The 22,118-nt window shown below is 38.6% G+C and overlaps 3 protein-coding genes across 3 annotated transcripts in view; all 3 read right to left on the reverse strand.

Annotated features, from left to right (window-relative positions):
- Positions 1 to 974: 974 nt before the first annotated feature.
- On the reverse strand, positions 975 to 6,593 carry LOC144205742 (calcium homeostasis modulator protein 2-like). The gene is made up of 3 exons (XM_077730307.1): positions 6,399 to 6,593; positions 5,602 to 6,199; positions 975 to 5,382 (listed from the first exon to the last, which is right to left on the reverse strand). The coding sequence occupies exons 2-3, from the start codon at positions 6,151 to 6,153 to the stop codon at positions 4,954 to 4,956; spliced, it is 981 nt and encodes a 326-aa protein (XP_077586433.1). The 5' UTR covers positions 6,154 to 6,199; positions 6,399 to 6,593; the 3' UTR covers positions 975 to 4,953.
- A 1,782-nt stretch (positions 6,594 to 8,375) lies between these two features.
- Positions 8,376 to 11,528, reverse strand: calhm3 (calcium homeostasis modulator 3). Its single transcript, XM_077729999.1, has 4 exons — positions 11,172 to 11,528; positions 10,031 to 10,158; positions 9,834 to 9,961; positions 8,376 to 8,810 (listed from the first exon to the last, which is right to left on the reverse strand). Exons 1-4 carry the CDS (start codon positions 11,459 to 11,461, stop codon positions 8,376 to 8,378), a joined length of 981 nt encoding a protein of 326 aa, XP_077586125.1. The 5' UTR covers positions 11,462 to 11,528.
- A 7,773-nt stretch (positions 11,529 to 19,301) lies between these two features.
- Positions 19,302 to 22,118, reverse strand: part of hells (helicase, lymphoid specific) — a 39,483-nt gene continuing 36,666 nt past the window's right edge. The window contains exon 23 of the mRNA XM_077729991.1: positions 19,302 to 19,957. Within this exon, the coding sequence (XP_077586117.1) occupies positions 19,890 to 19,957 (68 nt within the window). The 3' untranslated portion in view covers positions 19,302 to 19,889. The remainder of the gene's footprint in view (positions 19,958 to 22,118) is intronic.

Consider the following 22,118-nt stretch of genomic DNA (forward strand, 5'->3'; position numbering starts at 1 on the left):
GTTCAGTAGATAAAATGAAAGAACTCTTTCACTGCCATTGACAGTTATATATATCTCATCTCGTCTCATTTTCTGAACTGCTTTATCCTCATTATGGTCGCGGGGGGTTCTGGAGCCAATCATAGCTGTCTACAGGCCAGAGGCAGGGGACACTGAATCAGTGGCCAGCCGATCGCAGGGCACAAGGAGACCGACACCTATGCATACTCGGAGGGACCGACGGACCGACCGATCAACAGATAGATATTTATTTATTTTTACTTTTCATAGTTGTTCCATTCAAAACATTGCATCAGGAAATTTCTACTTTTTCAGCAATTCTGTTTGTGACATCACAACCAGAATTGATGGAAATTTCTAGCAATCGAGTTCTTGTTATGTACCGTATTAACTCACATATAAGCCGCGGTTACGCCACCCAAGTCCCCGATAAATATGAAAAAAAATGACTCCAGTTTTGTTTTGGAGTGTGGTTAAAGCAACTGTGTTCTTTGTTTAAAGCAAGCTTTTTGTTTAGAACCACAAGGCAATTGTTGCGCTATTAAAAAAAATCTCTTTTGAAAAATGGTTGTCTAAGAAATAAAAGATTGAGCATACACCCACTCACACACACACACACACACACATACATATACACCCACTTTGATCATTTTTAAAGGATTTAGTTCAGGGTGGGCAAACCGGTCTTGTGGGTACATGTTTTTTCAACCAGTCCAACAGAGACAGTTTAACCAATGAGGTTTGCGCTGAAACAAGAAACACCTGACTGCAATCCACTGATTGCCCTTCCAAGATGTGCGATTGGTGGAAAGGTTTTCTATTGAGTTTGAGTATGAGTTTGTTTATTTAATAAGGGACAGCACACATTATGAACATATTCATATTCACGTTAAAGAACATAAATGTAAAATTCTAGGTTGAAACAAATCCCACACCCACTCCGGCCCAATCTCGAATAGTTTGCCAACCTCTGGTTTATTTGACAGGTTTTATTGAGGACCATGGAATGAATTACAGAATTTCCATATAAAGTACGGTTGTACTTACAATAATCCAAGTTACAAAACAAGTTGTGGAACCAATTCATTTCGTACCTAGAGGTACCAATGTACTTTACCCTAAACAATTGCTATACCTTGACCAGTTTATGTTGTAGTGCATCTTTCACCAAATGTCATTTGGGATAGGCTGCAGCAGTTATTGACCCTGAGATAAATATGCTCCTTGACAGTGGATGGATGGAAATGCTATAAAATCACACAATGTGGATGGCCCAGCAGCTGACTGCAACACCAGGCCGGACTCAAATATGACATCGCAAATCAGCTGACATAGTTCTTGCAAGACATCAGTCTTTTGGGGGAATGTTTGCATAGGGACGATGCGAACGCTGTTGCTGTACAGCGAGAGGAGTTCAGGGTCGAAATAATGCTTGCCGCAGACAAGATTTAGACTCTTGGTATGTGAAGACATTTTACATGTTAATTGAAGCCAAGGCAAAATTATTTGTATCGCACAATTCACCAAAGTATTTTACACCATGTAAAGGTCGCAAAATACAGTTATAAACAAATAAAATAAAATGGAAATACCAAAAAATAGATGGAGAAAAAACACAAGTCATATGTTGAGTATTTCAATAATAAGGGATTAGCTGGCCACCAAATCAGGATGCCGCTCACCTGGTGGCAAAAGTTGGCTAAGATAGGCTGCAGCACACCCTTGTGAGGATAAGTAGCACGGAAAATGAATGAATGAACAATTGGGCAGTTAGAAATACACTATAGTACCCAGTAATGTTTTCGGCGCCGATTCCAAGGGATTAAATCCATTTTTTCAATTATGTCTGTCAAGTAGAATTATACACATGATCACAGCCAGGTTTCTCAACATATCTCCCATAACTCTATGGATTTAGTGAGTGTACACAGGTATTGGACTGATATGTTTATCTTTGCACTTAAGAGAACATTCCTATGTCAGGTAAGCTGAATAGTATCATAACATGGTGGTAAAGGGACCGAGAGTTGTAGGGTTTCCAGCTAAAAGAATGTAGCCAATAACAATATAACAGTAGAGTGGTAGAACCTCTACTTACGAAAGTACTTAGTTCATAAGTGGTTTACTAACTTGGATTTTCCTTAGTAGGCATATTTTATATTGAATTAGCACAAACCTGCATGTTTTTTCCGGGCTCTCTGAGGGTACTCGGTTTCCTCCCACATCCAAAAGACATGCATGATAGACTGATTGGACGCTCTAAATTGCCCCTAGGTATGCGTGTGAGTGCGAATGCTTGTCCGTCTGCTTGGTCCTGCGATCGGCTGGCCACCAATACAGGGTGTGCCTCTGGCCCAAAGTCAGCTGGGATAGGCTGATGCACCCCCCACGACCCTAGTGAGGATAAAGCATTTCAGAAAATGAATAAATGAATGAATAATATAAACCTCCTCAACCCCCTAAAAATTCAGAAAATGTACAAATTTTGTATGAAATATGTATCGTATCTATCCGCATATAAGCCGCATTTGTCGGACAAAAAATCATGACTGAATTGAGGATACGGCTCATGCACAAAACTCCAATACAAAATGCGATGACGCAAGACAATGCGATAAAACGCTATACAAAATTTATTTTGACGTCTATGAATGAATTTCTAGAAAAAAAAACTTATCTTGCATAAGACATGAAAAAAAACTCACTTGTGCCTGACACTGGTCGCTCAGGGAACCACCATCTCACCTAGAGCACCGCGTCTTTCCTAGTTAAACATGCTCTGGCTGGCCTGACGCGAGTGCCCTTGATAGATTCGTAGCGTTTACCATGTCAGCAACTCCCAATTGTTAAGGCTGATTGAAGGTCCTGCAGTTGATCGTTAAAATATCAGCCTTGATACCTGCGGAATGTGTATCTCATGCTATTATTGCACCCACCCACAGAGCTAGTGAAAAGTAGACCGCTATGGACACACCTGTATACGATACCGCTCATGTGAATTCTCTTTTGAATTGAGTTGTATTTGCATGCCTGTTTTGTTGTGGTGATTTTGAAATAAAGCTAAATTGCCCTTTGATTTTTTTTGGTTTAATTTCTTGTTCAAAAGTAACAACTATACCATCGAAAGAACCGAGATATTTTGACATTAGAAGCAATAAGGCTTCCATAACATCTTAAACTTTTGGTAAGAAAATTGTAATTTTTGTCATTAAAAGTTTCTTTAAACTCTATTAAAACCATGAAGATTGAGGTGAAAGTTGTGAATCAGTGGGTGGCTTATACATGAGAAATTGTAAAATTCGACATTTTTAAGGCCATTTTAAGGGTGAGGCTCAAACTTGCGGAAAGCTTATATGCGAGTAAATATTGTATGTAAGCAAAATAGAGGAAAAGGATAAGAAAATTATTTGTTAAGCTATTAAAATGAATAAGAAATGCAAAGACATTATCCAATGGGGTGGAATTGCCAAAGGCAGCTCAGTAAACATACTTACACATGCACTTAAAAACACAATTTAACAACTCAAAATTATGCTACACACTAAAACACAAAACACACTCAAAAAACAACTCCATTGTGAATGTGGGTTGAAAGCACACGATTTCAGATCTTACCACTGGCGGGAATCATTACTAGATGCTGTCTTGCTCTTTCAAACATTGCAACAACTAATCGTCAACAGCCAATCAAAGTGAAGTTTCACTTCAAATACTTCATAGTCAATATACTCAGCCAGATATGAATGGAAATCTGACTGTTGGTATGAGCAAGCTAAAGTCGCTAAAGTAGCTTAAAAAAGACAATTTGGGCTTTTTTACTCCAGATTGTCTTGCATACCGTATATAAAGAATAATATTTTAACAAATGGAAGGTCACCTTTAATGACATAAAAAAACAGGAAGCATTATTTTAATTCTAAGGGGTATTTTAGTGCTATCAATCTGACTTTTGCTTCTTATGTTATTTTTGGCTGCCAGCGTGACACAACATCACGTATGCAAAATGTGAAATTATGCATGACACTATCAAGTATGCATGCAAAGAGGGGACATGGAATAGCATTTTAGTTTTTTCACAATAATTCTCTTGATAAGTCCTGAATGTCTCAGGTTAACAAGGCGACCAGGTGAATGAGTGGTTACCACCTCGGCCTCACAGTTTTGGGGTGGAGGGTTCAATCCCAGGTCTGTACTGTGCGGAGTTTGGATCATTGATCTCTCTGGGCTTGCGTAGGTTTTCTCCGGGTACTTTAGTTTCCTCCCACATTCGGAAAAAAATGTATGGTGGGCTGGTTGAGCACTCTAAATTCCTTCTATTTATGAGTATGAGCAACAAAGGTTGTCCATCTCCTTGTGGCCTGTGAATGGCTGGCAAACCAAATCAGGGTGTCCCCCACCTTGTGCCTGAAGCCCGCCGGGATTGGCTCTAGCACTCACCCTGTATTGGTGGCCTGCCAATCGCTGGGCTCAAGGAGACGGACAACCATTCACGCTCACACTCATACCTAAGGGCAATGTAGAATGTTCAACCAATCCACACATCACAACACAGCGAGGACTGACCTGGGATCGAACCCTCAACCCAAGAATTGCGAGGCCGTTGCGCTAAACACTTGTTCGCTGAGCTACTTAAATTATAAAATCAAATCAAATTTAAAATTCTCTTCTGAAATCTAGAAGGCACAACATTTAATAAACATAGACCTGAGGATTGCATTCCCAATGTTTTAACAAATGCACAATTATCAAATATGAATTGTAGAATGTCTAAAAAGCACAACTTTTCAGTTCCAATCACATCTCAGAGGTAGGCAGCCTAAATTAAATATTGGTCAAATGGTTCAACAAAGTGAATTGCTGGCCAATTGACTATGCTTTTTTAGTTTGACAAACACGTCAACAAAAGTCGCCATTTCTGAAATGAAAACCATTACCCACAGTGGCTGGATTATACTAAGTAATAAAACTGTCAAATACATCCATTTCTTTATCAAAACCCTCCACATTGTTCTCGGCGCTGTATGTAGCCCATTTATTGAGTCTACTGTATAGAGGGACTCCATTTTTCTCTCGGTAAAGGTATACACCAGTCACTCTGTTCCACTCTTTGCTGCAGATGGGACTGGCTGCAGCCTTGTGTTCCACAATATGTTCCTTCTCATCCTTCTCCAAAGCCACAAAACCGAAGAAGCTCTCAACATACTTTGCAGCCATGACTTGGGCATGGACAGCGGCTGTTCGATGGAAGAGGGTCTTTTCATTCGATCGATATTTGGACCAGTATTCCTCTTGCTGGTAGCCAAGAGGTGATGAACAATGTCTCATGCACATTACCATGAAGACCACCAGAGACGTTCCAGCCACCACCAGCCATCCTATAAGCTGGAAAAAAATATTTCAATTAAAAATAGATATGTTGGGTGTGGCATTTTTGTGTGCTTGGAGCTGGTCAATTGCAGTGTCGATCATGTAAAATTGAGTGATATTTGGTTTATTCTCACGTCACAAAGCAAAGTTTTTGTTTTTTATTACATAACATAGAAGTTGTTGTTTTTTTTAAGGCAAAGTTTAGCGTGCTGGTATAGCATTATTTTCCTTTACCTGCGACTCATATTTCAGACGCCGGTCAATTTCTGCCCAAAAGCCTTGCAGCTCTGCTCTGACACTCTCCTTGCAAGGGAACATTGCCATGTCCTCTATTTTAGAATCTGGTGGTAAGCCCCACAAACTGCTGGGATCAATAAACTCACTTAAAGCACATGTGTATGCCAGACCCTGAAGCAGAGATAGAATAGTCCAAGTCAGAGGAGCCACCACGGCTCGACCTATGACACTTCCCAATACTGCAAATGCTGCTGCAGTTGATAGTTTACGGAATCTCCTAAGGCGACATTCCGAGACTAGGTCCCAAGTTCGTTTATTTAACATTACTCCGACAATAAAAAATGCCAAAGCAGGCGCCCCGATGGCAGCTATCCCGTAGTAGTAATTCCTTCCAGGGGAACATGGACAATCAAAGGCAAAAACGTTGTACGCAGTCTGGCTTGCCACAGTCCCCAGAGCAATCATTCCATTAAAGATCATCACATCTTTACTCTTGAAAAAGAGTGATGCAAACTTAAAGTTCTCAGTGACAAGGGCATACGCAGCCATCTTTGGAATGTCGGGGTAAGATCCCTGCGGTTGAGCTGTAGTCAAGCTACAAAAGAGAAAAAAAAGAGAAAAAAGAAAAAAAGGGAAGATGAAAACATTAAGAATAATGAATGAAATATCCTTCTAAAATCACATCTGATCCAGCATGTAGAAGAATAAAATAAATTAAAATCATCACAAAACTCATATGTTGTAAAGCCCATGAATTGAAAAGTCAACAATCAAAGTCAGTCATGCTAACTTACAGACTTCCTGTGTCCTCAAACAGATCTTATGACTGAGCTTTTATAATCCGTTTAGCGGTGCTCTCTGTAACAAGGTTATCACAAGAAAAACTAGGCAGGCACTATGTACTTTTCCAAACAGAAAGAGAAGTCTTTATTCTCATTCTCATAAGGTTGTGTGAGCTTTGTGGGCGCCAGTGATGACTCACACCAAGGACCTGCCCCTTGGTTTCCCTCCCCAGTAGAGAGAAAAAAAATATGTCCACAAGTGAAAACGTGTGCACGCACACCCCATACAGGAACTGGAAAAGCTCGCTCGATGATTGCAGCAATTTAAAATGATGACGAGTCAACCACAATATTTGATATGCAAAACACTGCATATGTAAAAGAAAAAGTGTTCATTGCCATCATTTTATGGAAAAAAACTCAAGGCATATATATTGAAAGAACATATTTTTAAACAGATCATATGGAGATTTAATATACTATGTACACGGTACATTAAATTGGAATTCTAGCCCTGCTAGGTATACATTTGGCAGCTAGTTGTTAGATAAAATGCAAGTCTCCTGCTTCTTTCAGTCCAGGTGAAACACAAACTCCACACACAAACTATTTGGTCTCCCTCCCTATTTCGTCACATACACATACACACACATATACATACATCTCTCTCTCTCTCTCACACCCTCTCTCAATCCCCCTCTCCCCCCTCTCTCCCTCACTCCCCCTCCCTTTCAAACCTCTCCCCCTTCCTCTCCCCCTCACTCACTCTTTTTCTTTCACCCTTTCTCCTTCCCTCATCTTCTTTCTTACTCTCACCCTTTCTCCTTCCCTCCCCATCTTTCTATCTCTCACAGTTTCTCTCTCCCTCCCTCTCTCAACCTCGCTCCTTCCCTCTTGCTCCCTCTCAGTCTCTCCCTCCCTTCATTTCCTTCCTCTCACCTCCCATTTTCAATAAAGCTGTTCTTTGCACAAGTATCAAATAGTAAGAAAACGTCAAAGATAATTCACTTGGATCTTTTACTAGATCAGATCTTTGTTTTCCTCCATCTCATAATCACTCATTAATCTCGCAACAGCATCCTCATTCTCTGTGATGATCGGGTGGCGTAATTGCAGTTAAAATTATCAAATATTTACCGAAAGTTTTTATTTTGTTCACAAGTTATTTCAAAAAAATAATCAAAAACATTCAAACGTTCGATAAAAATATATTTCTCCCCTGATGTGTCGTCACCTTATCGTGGTGGCGGGGTTTGTGTGTCCCAGTGATCCTTGGAGCTATGTTGTCTGGGGCCTTGTGCCCAACTACATACAACAATTTACATAATCCTTCGTAACCTGAAATGGGTATGTTGAAGGATTCATGAGTAGAATTACCATTGTATTATGCAAATGGACTGAATTTATCGTCATTGGTCAAGAGAGCACAACATAATTGAAAGCCACTCAGTTCATGTCACTGAATCATACATGAATTTATTCATTTTTTGTCCTGCTTATTCTCAAAGGTCGCAGAGGGTGCTGGATCTTATCCCAACCTACTATAGGGGACACCCTGAATTGGTTTGCCAGCCATTCATGGGGCACAAAGAAACCATTATTGCTCACACTGATTACTAGAGGCAATACAAGGTGATCAACCAGCCTACCATGCATGTTTTAAGGATGTGGGAGGTAACTGGAGTACCCTTAACAGGAGGAAAACCCAAGTAGGCCCAGGGAGACCATGCAAATTCCACACAGAACGCACCTTTGAACCTTTGATCTCAGAAGTGTAAGGCCGACGTGCTCAACAGCAAGGTGTGATTTGTTACCGTGTGAAATGAGCGGAGGCTCGTTTCATCAAGAAATACTTTCCAAAAACAGTTGTGCATGTTATTTTCATTTTCCAACCCACATTTAAGCGAGGCCCAAGGCCTCTAAAACAAGAAAATTAAAGTTATTGCACGACATACAGGACAATCTTAAATATACCCAAAAGAAGCAGAGCTAAAGAATTTCAATTTTCTCCATACATCTAGAACACAGCCTGGGCCTCTGGGTGGTTTTGGTGACATCCAAATCAGGTTTACTGAAGTACCATTTTGTAATCAGGTTGTCCACTTCCTCTTGCTTTGTAATTCCATAGAGTCTTTTCTGATTTTCTATTTCCCCCTTCACTGAGAAGTGTTCAATAATTTTAGGATGTGGGGAACAGAATTCAACATTCTTCCTCATATCTTCAAAAAACTGCACAATACATGTCCGCGCGAAGTCTCGAGCATGGAGCACACAGGTCTCATCAAATAGTTTCTGCTCCATATCAAGGTAGTTGCTCCAATAACGTGTCTGCAAGAAAGTGGCATGATCCTCAAAACAAGGTTTGAAGAGCCGTCCCAGTGCTCCCAGGGCAATTAGGAAAAGAAGAATGGACCAGCCAACTGCCTAGAAATAAATTGAATGTTAGTAAAAAAGCTAGAAAAAATGTATTTAATCAAATATTGGTTGAGTAATAAATGTAAGGCAGAAGTTTGAATAATAGTTAGAGTAAGATTTTACAGAGTTCTGATCTGAGATTTGATCTTGTTGATACTTAATAGTACTACTACAAATAATATCAGGAAAAAAGAATATTCCCTAATTTCTTAAATGGCATGTTTTAAAGTTTCAATTATTAGAAATATAATATTTTTCTTCCATCAATCTTGTTTTTTTGGATTGTTAAAATCTGCCATGTCACCCAGTACACTGCTGGATACGTAAAGGCGGTGTCAACGGTTCAAGTAACCAGCAGCATTAAGGGACTTAGCGGTTTCTGTTTACAATAAATCCGGTTAAAGTGGCTGTTTTTTTATTCGATATTTTAAATATGTAAGTCAAATTGCTTCATCTAACATTTATCATGAACAGGCTATTTAAAAAGCTGTTGAAAATCTGTTGAGAAAACTAGTTTTTTCAATGAAACCCCAGTTTAAAAGGCACACTATCACAGATTTTTACACACCAATGAAACGATAGAATCTTGTCAAAGAATATTAAAAAATAATTTTGTTACAGACAAAGACTTAAATACATCAACAGGGGTTGACAAGACAATTAGAAACACCTCGGCCACACGAGCAGAAGAGAAAAAGCAGGTGAAACTAATGGGTAAGCACATGGACAGGATACACAGACGGAAAACGCCTAAACCAAAAAACAACAACAAAACATAAAAATAATTTATGCAACCTCTGTGTGTCAGTTTTCTTAAAAGCGATTCCCATCTATTCACATAACATCTACTGAATGGTAAATATCTTTATGACTGTCAACTTCGCAACAAGCTTGGCGATTGAAAAGCTAATAGTTTATCAACTAAAATGAAACTCGGGATTTTTTTGACCACATTGTACAACAATTGCAACATATTACTCATAGAAGGGTAGGCAATAAACAATGTAAATGTATAGGCATGCTTTCTATTACTTGTGAATAGCAGCGAACATAACGAGACACTGCTTTGTGGAACGATCCATTCCTAAAAATGATGTCCTCCTTGCAGGGCACTTTAGCCATGATTTTGATCACATCTAGTCCAGTGTTGTTTGGTATACCTGAGGTCAAAGCAGAAAAGAATAGATTTCATGTGTACAGTATTCATCATACAAAGGGTTCAGCCCTACCTGAGAATAGTATAGGATCGACACTGACACTGAAGGCACAAATTAATATTTTTCCATCCAGCAAGGTGACCAGGATCCACACCATTGGTGCAAGTAGGGCCCGCTGGATCATGGCTGAGAATAAGTACCTGCAGAAAGAGTCCCAGCTTTATCAGATATGAAAATACAAATGCCATTTGTGACAGGGTGAAGTAGTTGATGTTATACATGAGTGCAGGCGTTAAGTTAAAAAGGGACTCATGCCGCTAGCATGCGTTAAACACGGGGCGATGACGTAATGATTAACCAATGGTCATAGACCTTGGTAGGGTATAATAACGGGCTATTCCGACATTTTCTCTAAGTTGGTTTGAAAATACAACAAAAGGACCTGTCTGATTATTTCACCCGTCTTTTAAAGGTATGTTGCTTTGTTTTGAATAACGATTGAGTGTGAGATGTGCAAGAGGCAATAGTAGCATGTGAGAAAGAACGTAATGCTTAGTGATGCTTGTTTACTTCTTTATGTGTGCGCGTAAATGTGCGAGTCTCGGGTATTGTTTACAGCAAGCTACCTTCGGCCGCTGGTTATTTACTTTTTCATGTGTGCGAGTAAATGTGCGAGTCTCGGGTATTGTTTAAAGCGAGCTACCTTCGACCGTGGGTTGTTTACTTTTTTTTATGTGTGTGCGCGAATGTGCGCGTCTCGGGTGCATTGTCTACAGCAGGCTACTTTCGGCCGCCGTTATAACAGTAGCATAATAGTATGCAGTAAATGACGGCCGGAACAAAAGGTAACAAGTTACAATACTCATAAGTTATAATCGTTTATGCAGCAAGTACATTGCTTTGGATTATAACGGGTTGTTAATATGTTACTATGTATATATTTGAGTGTTATTGTATATTATGTTTTGTGTGAATTGCTTAAATAACTGAAGTTGGTTTGAAAATACAACAAAAGGACCTGTCTGATTATTTCACCCGTCTTTTAAAGGCGAAATACCACCTACTACCACCCCGTGGAAGAAAATCACGGGTACAACATTTTTCATTCGTCTATATTGTGTACAAAGGGTCACTTTTCCTGCAAAAAAGAGCCTTTACAGATCGGATATGCATGCTGCATTTCAGTTAATAGTGAAAAAAAAGTTGGACTTACTTTACAACAGCTGGATTTTTTGACCGTTTTCCTATAGGTCTTATCCACTCATCTATCATGACCCCTGTATGTCGGTTGACCAGGATCCCCAGAAAGAAAAGGATAATAGGAGGAACAACTATCACTCCCAAAGAGTACAATTTGTTGTACTGAGGAAGGCATGGACAGTTAAAGTCAAAACTGGTGTAAAGCTTGACACTGACCAAAGCGAGGACAATACAAATTCCATTGGAGATTGATTCTGAATTGGATTGGAAATATTGCAAAATTAACTTCAGACGCTCCATCATTTCAAGGATATAAATTCAAATTATCTTGATTTACAACATTAAAAAAGCTATGCTAAGATTTTCTAAATCTGAACACAAACCAGCGGGTTCAAGTGTGCAGTGTGGCAACTCAGTTATTTTTGCAGTGCTAGAGAGAAGAACACCTGAAACCCGAGCTTTGTGACCACACCCTGCTGCATTTAAATAGGTCATAACAAAGATGTAAAACATTGCAAACCACATGCAGAGGATATAAAAAATATGCATGCAATTTGAATTTGAGATTTTGTTCATGTTTCTGTTCAACTAATTTCAGTTGTGCAGGTTGTCTTTCATTAGGGTAAACAAGTACATTTTTTTTCTTATCACAAACAAATGCATATTTTAACAGCCTCTTTAATTTTATATTTATGATAAACCGTCCATGAATGTCAAATTAATTTGCAGTTTCAGGCCTTATCAGAGACAGTTTCTTACCATGGGCCAATACATGCATTTGAAAGTAAAAGGGCTTCATTTCAACTATTATATTTACAAATGTTCTATTGGTTATCCTTTGACAAATATTATTTGATCTGGTACAGAGAATAGCAAGATATAAATCAGTGGTAATAAACATACTAGTAACACAATTATTCATCATTTTATTCAAGGGTTTGGATTTTATTTCACAATCATGTAGTTAAAATATATGCACAAGGATAAAAGGACTCAGTATTGATTTCAGAGGCTTCCAGTTTAAAAGGTTATTAGTACAAGACATCATAATAATAAATAAGTCTGCTTGAATGCCCTCCAAAAGACTATTTATCTATTTTGTTGGAACCTTGCAATAAAAAATGACCAGTTTATGCCTTATTTCCTAAGATTGCGTGCCTGTTCATTCCCATATAAGAACTCAAGCAAAGACCCACTTGTTCTCAGCCAACATAATTTATTAACCTGACAGGAGTCACAAACAGGGGCCGGTGGCGTGAGTGGTAAGCATGTTGGCTTAACAGCTGAAGTTGCCTGGTTTCATATCCAGGTCGTGTCCACCTGTGTGGAGTTTGCATGTTCACCCCTGGCCTGCGTGGGTTTCCTCTGAGTACTCCGGTTTCCTCCAAACATTCCAAAAACATGCATGATAGGCTGATTGGACACTCTAAATTGCCCCAAGGGATGGTGAGTGTGCATGGTTGTCCGTCTCCTTGTGCCCTGCGATTGGCTTGCCACCGATTCAGGGTGTCCCCCGCCTCGGCCCGTTACAGATAACAACATTCATTTAGAATAACAAAGGCAATTATTCACGGCCAAACACACGCAGAACAGTACATGAAAGAAGAAAAAAAGTATTTATAGTACTTATAGGTATAGTAATGTGTGCCAATAAGAACAATATTTTAATTTTAAATAATTTCCCATTATTTTAGGAAATATATATTCAAAATGATTTGCTCAACACCTTAATTCAAAGATTAATCTCAATGTTTTCTATGCTGGTGTAAATTATCTGGAGTAGGAATACAATTTTCTGTTATAACTTCTTTTTTTTCTTCTGTCATTATAGTACTTACTGTTATAACTACTTTTTTCTTCTGTCACGTACTGTTTGGCGTGTTTGGCCGTGAATAAATGTCCTTGTTATTCTAAATGAATGTTGTTATTTGTAACTCGCGAGCCGAGGTTGAAAAACATGTACACACACACACGACCGGGGGCGGGGCGAGCGTGTCGGCACAAGGTCCTTTTGCTGGCTATCCGGTCGGCTAACCAGTCGTTCGGCTAACGCTACGTTCGGCCAGATGCCCCCACGGCGAGTTGGCCCTCACCCAGACGTCAGTTGGCAAAACATCTTTAGGCAACTCGACCAGCCACAATAGCATACGCTAGCAGATAGCATAACACATGCTAGCAGATAGGATAACATATGCTAGCAGATAGCATAACATATGCTAGCGGCTAGCCTAGTGTCATACTAGTGCCTTTTCAAATGAGGCGCCCCATGTATTGACAAAAAACAGAAGATGAGACTGATGACACAACTGAGATTGCGCCCTATCAGGCGGTGCATTTTACAGGTGTGAAAATACGGTAATACTTTCAAGTTTGTTATTTGACTACTTTTCTTACATATTAAATGTTACTTACCTTCAAAACTTAGGCATGCTTTTCTGTCAAGTGTAGGAGGATCTTGTTTTGGGTTACTACAGCCATACCTTTATACTTATGAATGTCTCTAGGTACGAAATTTTTAAGTTATATTGTTTTTTTTATATGCAAATGAGTATAGTCCCCCATAAAAAAGTAAATGTATTTCCTTATCCTGGATTTTATCAAAATTATCTCGAATACATTGATTTTCACCTTAGAACATCGCTAGCCTCTACTGAGCTCATTTCATCGCTCTCATTCTATCTCATATAATGACAAAAACATTCAATTCGATTAAATTGGCTGTCTCACAACAACCACTTTCCATGATTTAAGATTCTCTCTTACACACCTCGGCTATATGCTCCCCTTATGAATGAATGCAATTTCCCCTTATTAAGTGATTTAAAACTGTACAAATGCATTCTGACACATTTTCACATACACAAACAAATAGGTAACAACAGGTAAGTCTAAATTTTAGTACAAAGTGGACGGCTTTCAACCCTGGTAGAAGGGCTCTTGGCCCTATCTGGCGGTCAAAAAGGGTATTACATCTCCCAAAATAACGGCCGTGGAAGGAATATTTCAGCGGTGCAGGGCACATTTTCATATGCTTTATTTATTTTTAGACATTAAGAAATAATTTCCTTAGTTTTCTCACATCTTTCATATAAAATTCAGACACTTCGACCAATTTGGTAGTTTTGTGAGGACCATGTAACGAATTAGAGAATTTCCATATAAAGTAAGCCTCTACTTACAAAATTTTCAAGTTAAGAAAAAAGTTCTGTAACCAATTAATTATGTATGTAGAGCTACGACTGTACATGTATTTGTAAACTAACTACCTTTGGCGTACACTTAAAGTAATGTTGAAAATAAAAACAGACTATTGTGATTAAGCAAATGAAATCAACATTTTCAGTAAATTTGTATTGCTAGATGTCAAATTCTTAGTTACAAACCAATAAAGTTAACGTCAAAGAGTGGCCGGCCAAATCCCCAAACCTTAATCCAATCAAAAAGTTGTGAGCTGGCACAACAATGCTGTTTCTCAAGTAATATCAATTGTGTAATTAAGTTAAGTAAAGTTGTGGAAGAACACCTGTTAGGTGCCAAAAGTGAACCAGTAACAAAACTTTGTCACAAAACAGTTTGGTGATTCAAAGCACTGGTAAATATCAGGAACAGAAAAAAGTCAAATAGTCAACGGATCTCTGAGAATCTATTCCTTCTGCTAGCAGTATTTCAACATGTAGCAATAAAAATACACTTAAAACATGAATTAATTTGGTGCCACCTAATGTGTAATGGCTGTCTTGCCTGAATCCGGTGCAGGCAAGTGTGGGATCAACCTTCAATTGACTGCCAACCAGTCTAGGGTGTAGTATGCTTTTCGCCCAGTTAGCTGGAATCGGCTCCAGTATCCCCCCACAAACAAAGCACTGCACTACAAACAATGAATGCATGGTTTAATTTGATAAGCCATGACTGCTATTATTCGGAACACTACTGTGTTTCATAAAATTGTTGTAACCACATACCTGTCAACCTCTGCCGATAACTGCCCTTATAAATGATTATGATTCCCCGCACAAACCCCCCAAAAAACGTACTAACACCGTACGACGCATGTTTACTCGCGATAAATCATTTCTTACTATGTGGCTCCTCCATGCTTGCTTCCACGATATTCACTCTATGTATATCTATGCATGCACGTCATCTTTTATCGATATTGCCGTACGCACCGCTAAAAAAATACATACGATTGAGGATAATTTTTGCTGGTATACCGTGACAATAGTAACAATCGATGACAGTAGCGTCGTTAGCTACCAGCCTACGAGACTATCTGGATTTTATCCAAAACGGTCTTGTTGAGATCGGTTTTCATATATATTGGCAATTTTTTTTTAAAACAAAAAATTTCCCCATACAAAAGTCGGTGTACGGCGTACATGATTTGAAATGGTAAAAAACGTATAAAATACGTGTAAAATGTACAAGTTGACAGGTATGTCACCACCATTTTTACTTCATGAAAATGTATATCCTGCAGCAATCATAAAGGACCGCAGTGGGTGCAAGATTTCATTTTAAACAAATAAGATGATATCTTTTCACCGATCTTGAGTTTTAAACCTCTAATCCAGGGGTGTCCAAACTTTTTGCAAAGAGGGCCAGATTTGGTTAGGTGAAAATGTGTGCGGGCCGACTATTTAGCCTGACATTCTTTGAACCATTAACATTAAATAGAAATTAACCTTTTGGGATTTTTACAAATGGCATACTTTTACTTTTACATTTTTTTTTACATTTAGGTTTTTACCGAAATCACAAACCACAAAAAATTAAGAAAACTATCAAGGATATCTAAGTTCATGTGAAACATCACATATTATTCACTATTATATGCTCACTGTAGGAACAGTGCTGAAAACAAAACAATGATCACTGCATATTCAAACTGTGATTTTGACCATCACAAAAAAATAATGAACTCATGTATTTTATACTGTGGTCAACAGTGCTGGCGGGCCGTGTATTATTGATTTCATGATAGAGGCCACGGGCCGGTAAAAATTTGTCCACGGGCCTTAATTGGCCCGCGGGCCGGACTGTCTGCTCTAATCAGTTGATTGCAGTCAAGTGACGCTTGTTTCAGCAGATAATTGTATAAACTGTGCCTGACCTGTTGAGGGAAAAATGTTCTTGCAAAGAAATAAAAAAACACAAATAGCAAATCGACTGTTAGAATCATACCTTGAGATACAAACTTAATGTGTTCTGGGACTGAGCTTGTATGTCGATTTGCTTGTATCCCAAATTCACATTTCCCATAGAAATGAAGTAAATACAAGTTAATTCGTTCAGGATATCACAATGGAACAGTATATTTTATTGGTGGTAATTCACCATCTACTAACAGAGTACAAAACAACTAGTGGTTAGGATGTTTAATAATAAAATGAGACATTTAATAAAATGTGGAGTTCGCAAATGGGAGAGTGAAAGAAACTTGAAGGATGCTCTCGTAACGTAACGTGCTTTACGTTACGAGCACATCCGTCAAGTCTGTCTCACTCACAAGGCAAAGAGGAAAATGCATTTAACCGTGGCTTTCGAGGAAACTTCCTGCTTCCCCATATGTATTGGCGAGCAAGCTCTGTCATGCGTATACAACAGTTTTTTAATAATTTTGTGCTTAATATAAACCTTTTCTATTATATTTAACCGTGGCTTTCGAGGAAGCTTCCTGCTTCCCCATATGTATTGAGCAAGCTCTAACACAAAAAACCCAGTGAAAATGCAACGCTCTGCCCAGTGCTCGGAGAGATTCGGCGAGAAAGTGCGCAATATTACAGCCTTTCCTCAAATGTGAGTGGATTAAGGAACGTTTCAATAAGGCTGCTATTTGTGCACATGTTTAAGAGGGATTAAAAAAAGTCACTTGGATTTTTTTTAGTAGCGGTTTGCTGTTGTCTTGGATCTCAATCACTCATTTTGGCTGTTATTGTCTTTTTTTGCTTTCATCCTTCATGTCCACCGCTCTATTGCTAACCATACTAAAAACAGCTTTCCCCGTAACATCCTCTTCTACTGAACATTGGGCTGGAATTAGCATGCACGTTGCATCATCGCCTGTAGTGTTCAACAAACATTTGAGGACAATTGTCGTTAACACTTAACTGTAGAACACATTGACCGACTTTTAGTTGGGACAAAAAAACAAACAAATAACTAGTAGAGCTTGGAATTACTGTTGTCGATTTTGCTCCCGATACAAATTCTAAGCTTCCTGCTAAACCCCCTCCACTTTTGAGACCTTGAAGCATTTCTCACCTGGACATTTCGCAGGCTAAATTCTGTCACGTCTCCATTGCCAGCTATTATGTATATTTCTTGCAACCCTACCAACGTGCACACGCTGAAAACATATAAACCTCCTATTGAAGTAGGTAGCAAGCTTTCACACACTGCATATTTGCCACCAAAGTTTATTCATGAGACAGAACTACCGTATTTACTCCCATATAATCCGCACATTTAAAATTTTTGAATTTTAAAATCTCGAGTACAAACCGCCCCGATTCACGATTTTCACCTCCATATTCATGGTTTTAATAAGGAGCACAAATGAGTTACTTTGAAGGGAAAATCTTAAGAAAAACGCACATGGTATTTCTGAGATACTTTATGAATCAAAAGCCCATTAGGGCCAATATCATTAGGAAGTTAATATGCCTGTCTTGTAATGCAACGTATGACATTATTCAATTTGAAAAATGAAAAAAAGACTATCTTGATGAGAACCTAATGCTATTAATGACAGAAACTACAATTTTCTTACCAGAAGTTTAGGATGTCATGGCAGTCAAATTGCTTATAATGTCAAAATATCTCTATTTTTTTCGATTGTTTGTATTACTGCAATAGTTGTCACTTTTAAACAAGAAACAAAAAGAAAAAAACTAATTTTATTTCATAATCACAAATGAACTATCACTTCCTTTCAAAAAGTAAGTAACGTAAGCACAACCAGGTAGTGTGTCCGTAAAGGTCTACTTTCACTAGGTCTCTAGGTGCAATAATAACATTAGTTCAGTGGTGTGCCAGAGCTCCCAAACTATCTGGAGCAACCTGCACAAGCAAATACATTGTTGTGTTGATTTTTTGTCAACCCGCAATGGCTGGAGAAGAAATGGATTTGTTTGCAGATTTACTGTCAAGACCATTTTCAAGAAAAAAAAGCTGGACATCATTAAGAAAGGTCGGACAACTCCAAAGCAAGCAAGCCTGTCACAACTGGGAGCAAACATTTTCAGCACTAAATCCAATAAAAACATTTGCCAAAAATACGACAGGATAGGCTCGATTTCCAGAATTAGCTTTGATGGCAATAGAAACGGAGAAAAGAAAGGAGGATGGATAGTGTACAGGTTAAAAGGATTTTTGGTGAGAAAAATTTGGCTATATTCCTAAATAATAATTCGATTGTATGAGGTTATTATTGATATTTTTATGTCGCAAGCTGTAGCTGAAGTAGAGGTTTTATAGCCATAAAAGTTTTTGAGGGTTGGATTGATTCGCTGAAGGCATCGCTAGAAAATTCACGGACCACCGCTGCATTGGATGCGCATCACGCAGGTATCAAGGCTAATATTTTAACGATCGACCGCAAGACCAGATCAACCTTAACAACTATTGGGATGTGCTGACATGCTAACACTAAGAACACATCTATTAAGGCTACTCACATCTAACCAGTCAGAACAAGCTTACCTAGGTAAGATGGCGCGCCCTGGGTAAGATGGTGGCGCCCTAGGTAAGATGGCGATGCCCTGAGCGAGCAGTAACACGCAGTTTTTTTTGAGGTTTTTTTTTTTCATGGACCTCAAAACAAACGTATGTAGTAGCATTTCATGTTTATCTTTTTCTATTTTGAAATAAGTCACCGTATCGGCCGTGTCTTGACTTCTGACGTTTTGTCTTTGTCACTTTGCAGTTTCATGCATGTCACCTTTTTAAGCGCATACAAGTGATAAGCTATATTCAGTCATGATTTTTCTTGTCTGATTTTTTTCCAGGTTTTTATTATGTTCAAAAATTGCTGCTAAACCACAGTGGAACAGAACATACAAACATTGTTTTTAATAATTAAAGACAACAGAATTATAAAATTATATACGGTGTGTATTCTGCTCAAACATTTAAGAGTGAATCAAATTCAATTATCTTGCTTTAATTCATTTTGCACCCATTTTGTTAATACAATACAAAACTTTTAATAGCAACACTGGACTCACATTAAGAGAATCATGTTTTAATAGCTCATATTAACCTGAATCATTGATTATGTATTGAGGAATTGATGCCTATTTATTCATAAATGGACAAAATGAATATTCCCTGGCAAAGTAAGATATGGGAATTGGATGGAAAGTGAAAACGAGATGGAATCTATATCGTTTCATACAGTTGAAACTTTTACCAGATCTTTTTTTTATTTTTTTTAAAGGCAATTAGTGTCTGAAAGTGTCAAAGTGGTACAAATTTTCTTCACTTTCAGAGCATAGTGATCCATGTGGAATTGAGGATACAAGTAATGATGGAATAGAGTAGAGGCAATGATCTAAAGACAATCAAATCAGTTACAGTCCCTGTAAAGTCAAACAATACCAAAAGAGCTGAGCTCAATTAAACAACGGAAATATTCACGTGTAACAGTCCCAAATCACTGCGGGCGACATTTCGATTCCCTTTGGCGGAATGTTTTGAAAGTAAATATGTGAGGTCTTTTCAAGTCATCTCATTCTGCAGTCTGGATCACCCTGAAGACACCAACCTCCTCTGTCCTTGTTCTTCCATTTTCTTTATCTAAAATTGCAGAAGTTTTATCAGTATGTATCAGATTTGAAAAACAACATTTAATTTTTCTTCATTATGTTGAAGTAAATATCTGGACATTTTACAGACATTTTATTTATGCAAAGCAGCGCAATTTAAAATTTAAGAAATTTAAACCTGCCCCCATATGATCACTTAAAAATGGTTCCCAGAGATCAATTCTTAGGTTTGATAAAAAAAATGTATGTTCGAATGTGTTTAGTTTTGACATTTCTCAAAATGTTCTCCTTAGTTATTGTTCATGCATGCCGCCACATTAGGCATAGATATGACACCAAGTGATTGACAGGACTTCATGGTTACTGTTAGGGTTATTAGTCTTACATTATTATATATGTGCTTGCAACAAAGTAAATGATTTGTTGCTTTATTAGAAAAAACTAAAGGGAAGCCAAATCCACTTGGACTGCTGGAATGTGGAGAAGATCCTTCGGCTCGGCTGCACATGACATTCATTTGTTTTGACTATTTGACGTCTTACTTCTGTTTCCCACCCCTCCCTTGACAGTTGAAACATCCATTGTAACTAGGGTTCTTGAAGTTAATAAACAAACCGGGGACTTGACCTGAATGATTCGATTTCTCCTTGCAAGAAAAAAATCCAAAAGATTGTCATTTCTCTTTATTTGTACGTGCATTTGGGAATGCCTAGTGGTGAACCTATAATATTGGTCCTTCGAGCCTGAGTCGACATCTGGGAAATACCGTGGCCACAGCATCTAAGACCCTTAGAGGGTTGGAGTTCAGCTGAGCGCCTGGGTGCGGGACGTTTGAAGACTCATCCTAAAAGAGTTGAAGACATCTCTGGTAAGCCCACATGAATGTATGCATTCGTGAGGGGTTTCCGAATGTGGGTGAGTCATCCATGTGATGGTTCATTTGTGAGGGAAAGCCATATGGATAAGATCGCGTCCGGGGAACTGCAACAGTAAAACCCTGTAAATAATAGTCACTAACAGGTGAAGAGACAGAGTATTAGTCTATAAAACTGAAAGGGCATCGATTGTCCTGTACCTAAGCCGGTTGGTACTTAACACAATGTGGGTGGTCTTTATCAAAAGTAGCTGAAAAATGTCCTCCACGTTCATTCAAATTATTTACTTTGGCAACGGATTGAAAAACATTAGGTGGATAAACCTATGGGTACGCTTGACCAATACATAGATCAAGCATTGCATGCTGAAAGGGTTCTGAAACAGAAAGAAAAAAAGAACAGGGGGGCCTCCTCGACTGAAAGATTTTTTTTTTGTGGGGTTATAGGAATGTTACCCAAAAGAATGGGAGAAAAGAAATGAGAAGGTTAAACAGAAATTGAGTTGTCAAAAATGTCGCCTGCTGGGTTTGTGGAGAATTGGGTCTTATTTCACGTGATTGCCCAAACAAGAAGGCCTCTGAAAACGAGGCCCAATCGGCATGACCAGCCGGGATGCCTCCTCAAGAGGAATTAAACAAATACCTTCAATATGAACATATTGATCAAAATTTAGTGGAAATACTGGAACTAGATATGATTAAACCTGATTTTTCCTTGTTCGTGAATGGAATTCGATTAGATTTTTGTGTGATACTGGAGCTTGTTTGCATTTAATGTGGATATTCCAGGTGCTAGGCATACAAAGCGGAGGGTCTTTGTGACAACGGCGGGTGGTAAAGCTGTCTGTGTTAGTAGTACCTGAATGTCCTGTCAACTTACTGGGAAGAGATGACCTATTGCAGCTTGGCCTGGCTTTGATCCCCTCCGCTCGTGAGAATATGGTGGTTTAAAGACGAAAAGAGGGTTGGGTTGCCTGTGAGGTTGGAACCTCTTTTCCTTGAATGGTCTACCCCACATATTGTATTATATAAGGCAAACGATCAGAGGAGGGAAGAGCTATGTACATTACTTTGGACGTGGGGGGACGGATTGGACAGAGTAAGAAGCAGGGCTCGATGATCCTCTTCCCAATTGGTTACAAAATGGTATCCACAGGTTTAATACTCTATTTATATCAAAATACATTCATATGTAGCTCATGTTTCACTATGTATTTTTCTTGTTTGGTCATATCTTTTTACTTTAATGTTTTTCCAACTTTCCATGTTCTGTTAGGGTTAGAATCAGTCAGCCATGCCTACGCTGTCACACACATGG

Source organism: Stigmatopora nigra, chromosome 12, assembly GCF_051989575.1.
Source record: "Stigmatopora nigra isolate UIUO_SnigA chromosome 12, RoL_Snig_1.1, whole genome shotgun sequence".
NCBI classification, from domain to species: Eukaryota; Metazoa; Chordata; class Actinopteri; order Syngnathiformes; family Syngnathidae; genus Stigmatopora; species Stigmatopora nigra.